At 41.7% G+C, this 6,000-nt stretch overlaps 2 protein-coding genes across 2 annotated transcripts; both read left to right on the top strand.

The window, feature by feature from the left end:
- Positions 1-2,487: 2,487 nt before the first annotated feature.
- Positions 2,488-5,191, top strand: K441DRAFT_615385 (uncharacterized protein; the record flags this gene model as incomplete). Its single annotated transcript, XM_067645714.1, has 9 exons — positions 2,488-2,645; positions 2,708-3,234; positions 3,286-3,402; positions 3,456-3,518; positions 3,577-3,672; positions 3,722-3,895; positions 3,945-3,969; positions 4,051-4,665; positions 4,720-5,191. Coding segments are annotated over exons 1-9 (2,184 nt in total), but the record flags the coding sequence as incomplete, so codon positions are not given.
- A 489-nt stretch (positions 5,192-5,680) lies between these two features.
- K441DRAFT_468527 (ankyrin) lies at positions 5,681-5,896 on the top strand (the record flags this gene model as incomplete). Its single annotated transcript, XM_067641840.1, has 1 exon — positions 5,681-5,896. A coding segment is annotated over one exon (216 nt), but the record flags the coding sequence as incomplete, so codon positions are not given.
- Between the last annotated feature and the right edge of the window lie 104 nt (positions 5,897-6,000).

The raw sequence follows: 6,000 nt of genomic DNA, 5'->3' as shown, positions 1-6,000 counted from the left end.
TAAAGCAGTATCTAAGACATTATATTAATTATATATAGAATAATTGGGTATTACTATTACTAGTTATATAGTTTATATACAATATAACACCACAAGAAGGAATAGGTACGTTACTATTTAAGGCGAATTATGGGTATAAGCTAAGGACCTTATTATCGCTACGTTAAGTAAAGAAGACAAGTAGCATAGCTAAGTAAAGAATAGAGAATTTAATAAATCTTTATATAAACCTTACGGAAACAGCTAAGGTGGTATAGCAAAGAATAAAAAGGTATTATAACGCTAAGAGATCTAAGGGACTAGATCTTAAGGAGGGGAATAAAGTGTAGCTACTATACAAAAATTTCAAGAGTCGACGACTAAGTAAGAAATTAGACTATGTTAGACTAGGACCTTTCAAAATTACGTAAAGAATTTCATTAGTTACATTTAAGTTAGACCTACTAGCTAAGATAAAAATCTACCCTATATAGCACATCGTAATGCTAGAGCTAGTATATAGGAATGTTAAGCCACTAGTTTACGAAGTAGACATGTATAGAGGACAAAAAGAAGATAAATAGTAAGTTTTAAAGATCGTTAGTTATAAGGACGTTAACAATAAAATATAGTACAAAGTAAAGTGGATAGGCTATAATAAGACTACCTAGAAACTACTAGAAAACCTAAAAAACGCTATAGGAAAGGTATAGGAGTATTAGAGGAAAATAGGTTAGGTAGAGAGGAGTTACTAAAAAAAGAACTACCTAAGGGGGACCTAGGAGGAACGATTGCTAAACTACTCGGAGTTATTTCTTTCTCTATTAGAAGAGAATCCGTTTTTTTATTACTAAGCTCCTATAAACCTTATTCTATAAGTTTCTACTTCTTAAAATAAACCTTTTTACGAACTTTCTTAAGACGGGTTAATTAAGCGAATGTAACTTACTAAAACTTAAAGGAGTAACGCTAAGCCTTAAGGGCCTAAGCTATCTCCTTAGCAGAACAATAGAGTTTGGCGCGCGCTACAGCCAACTTAGACTTAAGCTTTATAGTAGTAGATTAAACACGAAACCCTATAATAAATTACTTAGGGAACTTAAAGATTATTAAGAGTAATAGGACGCGTATACTTAGCGTTAGAAATAAAGCGAACATTATAGGATAATCGGACGTTTGCTTTAGTGCACTTTAAATAAGACAAGGGTTGTTAAGATAAAGGACTTACTATCGCAATATATACTAACCCCGCCTTCGCACAACAAGAATATAGAGATAGTATAATTTTACTAAGCAATAATATAGCAGCAATAGTGCGGGCACAACATTACGCTTATAAAGAAGAGGATGCTTTAGGTATAATAAGTAATAATATTAACTAAGTTAATTAAACGGATATTACACCTCTAGTAAATGACTTGGAGATGCTAGGTATCTTTAAGAACGAAGATAAAGAGGAGGGAGATAGTATTACGGACGCTTTAAGTATAATGTTATAACTACTAGAAGAAGAGTTGGAAGAAGCTAGTTAGTTAATATAAGTATAGTCTAGGATGGAACCGGTAAAACTATATAACAAGGAATAGTAACCGAGGTTATATAATATTATACGCGGTATACGCAGTATACGTAGTGTACGTCTATATATAATACGTATAACACGTACCTTATGTACAAGAAGGATTTTATAAGAGTACCGTTGTGTATTTAAGGACCCTCAGTCCCTACCTAGATAGTTCCTTCCTTATAGTAATTCTTAGAATATAATTGGAGTTAATCTATTAGGCAACTACTCCACCAGTTGTTATTACGTTGTTGACTTATTATAATACCTATATACCTAGCCCATTAACAAGTTCACCATAGTTCCTACTACAAGGCTTCGTTACAATTAGGGGCTGGGAATAATAGCGTCGACCTAGGGGGGGGGAAACCCGTATATAAGTCCTTCTTATACTGTAACGTAATCTATTACTAAGTAGTGGCCATTACTATATAGTGGCCTATAAAAACCTACTAAAAATTAGAAAATTCGTACTTTAATATCTTAACAACCACTTAACTATAAATTTTAAAAATTTAGATTTAGGCTTTTATATATACTCTATAGCTTCTAGTAAAGTTATATAGTAAATAATTGAGTGGTTTTTAAAGTATTAGAATTTAGGGGCCAAATTAAGGCCAAATTACTATATCTTAAAAACTACTAAACTATTTACTATGCAACTTTAATAGAAGCTATAAAGTATATATAAAAGCCTAAATCTAAATTTTTAAAATTTATTATTGAGTGGTTGTTAAGATATTAAAGTACGAATTTTCTAATTTTTGGTAGGTGACGGCCACTTGGTGATAGATACGTTAGTTCCGTTCCCCGCTCTCTAAACCGCGATTGGAATTGTCACCCGCAGTTTTAGTCAGCGCCACTGCAGCGCCACTCCTTGGCACCCTAACCGGTACCCGACTGCCACCAGCCCTCTGTCTCAAATGTTCTTCGAATTCATCACACTTACCGGGAGCTGCCTTCTCACTTTAGCCCAAAGTCCTCTCATACCGCTGATAGCGTTACAAATGTCTTCGTATCCTACTCCAGATGTTGCAGGGACTTCCATCACCAAATCGATTGTTGTGCATCACAGTTCCGTAGATCAAGAGATGGCCGTTCAGTAAGATGCTTTATTCGCGTCCCTCCACCTAGATGTATGACTGATTTAGCGTCGTATTATAGGAACAGCAGAGATCTATGGGAGAAAGCATTTCAGACCCTGGCTGACGAAGACGCGCTACAATTCGATTTTACCACTGCGGATCGATTGACCATACTGAAGGACGTGCTAGCTGTTGTTGAAACTAAGAAACGCAATTGTATGCAGAGGCGTTGGAAATACACCAAACCCAACGGAGACGTTATCATACTCCGTGATATATTTGAGAAAATAGCCACGTGGGTGAATACGTTCAAGCAGGTCGGGGACTTGGCAACACAGTCTGACCCTACTCACATGTCACTGCCATGGGCTGGTGTTCGGCTTTTGCTTCAGGTGTCAGTCAATGACGTGCAGACATTTGGTGCGATGGCTGAAGGGGTGGAATTTGTCTCCAACTTGATCACTCGCAGTGCGATTATTGAAGCCCTCTACTTACAAGGACTCACGGCGGCTATGCACCAACTTACGCAAGCTATCATCAAATTATATACTGCAATACTGCAGTATATCCTAAAGGCAAGGCGTTTCTATGATAGAAGCACAGCCAGTAGTGTTCCATTCTCCCTCTCCTAACTCCTCACTGCTAACTTATTCTAAGGGCGCATGGCATTCAGCCTAATTCAAACTTCAGAAACCGGCGTAGAAATGTATCTTCGCCATATTTCAAATGCACAGACCGATGTCGATGCTTGTATGCGTCTTGTGGAAGCAGAAGGTAGGTTTCACCTAATGTTAGTCAGTCGAACAACAGCGAACCAGTAAGAACAGGTGGTGAGCAAATGAAGCATACTCTCCAGAGTATTCAATGTGGCATGGGTGCAATGGAAGAGGGTAAGGAGAGCCAGAAACGTGCCAATTCTAGCTCTTTGGCCAGTTAACTGTTAAGCAGAAACCCGCGAAAAGCTGGGCTCAATTCTGGAGGACTTAGGGAAACCCATTACCCGGATGGCAATCCAACTCTCAGATCTTCACGACTCTCTGGAAGGTATGTTGATATCTGCTCTTTGAGAAGAAAACAAAGTGATAAAAACAAGACTCGGAACGCGAGAAAATCCTTCAATGGATCTCCAATGTGCCCTATATGAATCATCATAGAGCTAGATTGAAAGATTGTCTGCCTGGGTCAGGCCGTTGGCTCTTTAAGAACGAGAAGTTCGTCCAATGGAGGAAATCTAGTGTCTCATCCTTGATATGGTTGCACGGGATCCGTAAGCTCTGCCCCTAAAACAAAGCTGACACAAGTAACATCATTCATAGCTGGCTCGGGCAAGAGCATTCTTGTGTAAGTTTTTCTCTATATACTCCTCTCTCCCTCTCTCTTTTTCTCTTTTTTTCCTTCTCGCTCCATTCTGATTGTCTTCAGGTCCTCGGTGATTGAACATCTCTATTCCGAAAATTTCGAAAACAAGCAGGCTGCGCCCATCTCTTATTTTTACTGCACACGCAATGCTGCCGAACCCGAGCGAGCGAACCCAGATGAAATTCTAAGATGTATCCTTGAACAGTTATCATTCTCAGGAGTGGATCCATCGATGAGAGAAGCTGTTGTCGAAGCGTATAAAAAGAAGAAAAAAGAAGCAAAGGGACGGGCACCGGAGAAATTGAGTCTTTCAGAGACGGTGGAACTTGTTCCTCTTCTTCTGGAAAATAATCCTGCGATCATCGTCATAGATGCTCTTGACGAATGTGACCCAGCTCGGCGACCCGATCTAATAATAGCCTTGGATTCGATTATCCAAGAGTCATCTAGCCTTGTTAAGGTGCTCATTTCCAGTCGGAGTGATGGCGACATTGCTTGTCATCTCGGCAAATGGCCGGGTGTTCGAATTGAGGAGAGAGATAACAAAGTCGACATTGAGAAGTTTGTCCGCACCAAAGTAGCTCAAGCCATTGAAGAGAGGAGATTAATAAAAGGCAACGTATCCAAACAGTTGGAGGACAAAATCATTGAGGCCTTGACTAGCGGAGCACAAGGGATGTACGTTGTGAAGCGTTAAGTGATCTCCCTCAATTGGATGCTGACACCTTTGAGGTTTCGATGGGTTAGCCTGCAAATTCAAAACCTCTGCGACTCACGCCGGATAAAATACGAAGGGGATGTTATAGCGGAGTTAGGACGACTGCCAGAGTCCCTAGTGGAATCCTATGACATCACGTATCAGACGATCTCTAACGCGGGAGAGACAAGTCGAACGGTGGCAGAGAGGGTTATGAAATGGCTAATATGCGCGCAACGGCCTCTCAAGATTCAAGAGCTCTATGCCGCTGTGTCTCTCGACTCCGAAGGGAAATACTTAGTTCCAGCAATCGATGACTTGCTGGATGCGTGTTGTAACATGGTGGTCCCTGATTCAGAACTGGAAGTTTTTCGTTTTGCGCATCTATCCGTGCGGGAATATCTCGAAAAACGAGAAGGCTATGGTCTGCTCGAGACGCACAAGCTCGCCTTGGAAAGGTGTCTTGATATCCTCACACGTTGTCCAACAGCGACACCATCAGTGGAGTCAACCGTCCAACAGACTAACATTTTTCGACCGTACACAACCCTTTACTGGCCGATGCACTATCGGATTGTTGAACGCGAGCAATTTGCGGGGGTTGGGCCAGGGGCCCTTTGGCAGAAATTACGGCCATTCCTCTTTGAAGGTCGGGACACAAGCCCTTTATTCATAAAGTGGATGTCAGCCGCACGAGAGCTATCTCAGTCTTTGCGGTGGGATGATCCTTTGAAAGACTCGATAAATGCGACGCTTAGCTCTCCACCGACACCACTATTTCTAGCGTGTTCTTTTGGGTTGGTTTCGATTATGAATGAACTAGGCAGTGGTGAACATCTTGATTGGAATCAACGAAATGAGAAGGGAAATACTGCCCTAGACCTTGCGGCGGCAGGTGGACACGAGACGGTAGTGGAAATATTATCCAACCGAGGGGCAGAAATCACGGCGGCAACTGCACGTGGAAGGACGGCGTTGCATAGAGCGGCCGAACATGGGCACAAAGCAGTAGTGAAGTTACTACTTGAAAAAGGCGCCGACATTGCAGCAAAAGATGATCGTGGTGCGACGGCACTGCATGAAGCAGCTGGACGTGGACACGAAGTGGTTGTGATGGTTCTGTTGGAGATGGGAGCGGACATTGCGGCAAAAGATAATCGTGGAGGGACGGCGCTGCACGTAGCAGCTCGGCATGGGCATGCAACAATGGTGCAGCAGCTCCTTAACAATGGGGCGAACGTTGAGGCGAAAGATGCAAGCGAATGGACAGCGTTGCACGGAGCAGCTGGACAAGGGCACGAAGCGGTAGTACGACT

Source organism: Cenococcum geophilum (assembly GCF_001692895.1).
Source record: "Cenococcum geophilum 1.58 unplaced genomic scaffold K441scaffold_34, whole genome shotgun sequence".
NCBI classification, from domain to species: domain Eukaryota; kingdom Fungi; phylum Ascomycota; class Dothideomycetes; order Gloniales; family Gloniaceae; genus Cenococcum; species Cenococcum geophilum.
Note: the sequence above shows the minus strand (reverse complement) of the source record. Positions and strands in the feature narration are given on the sequence as shown.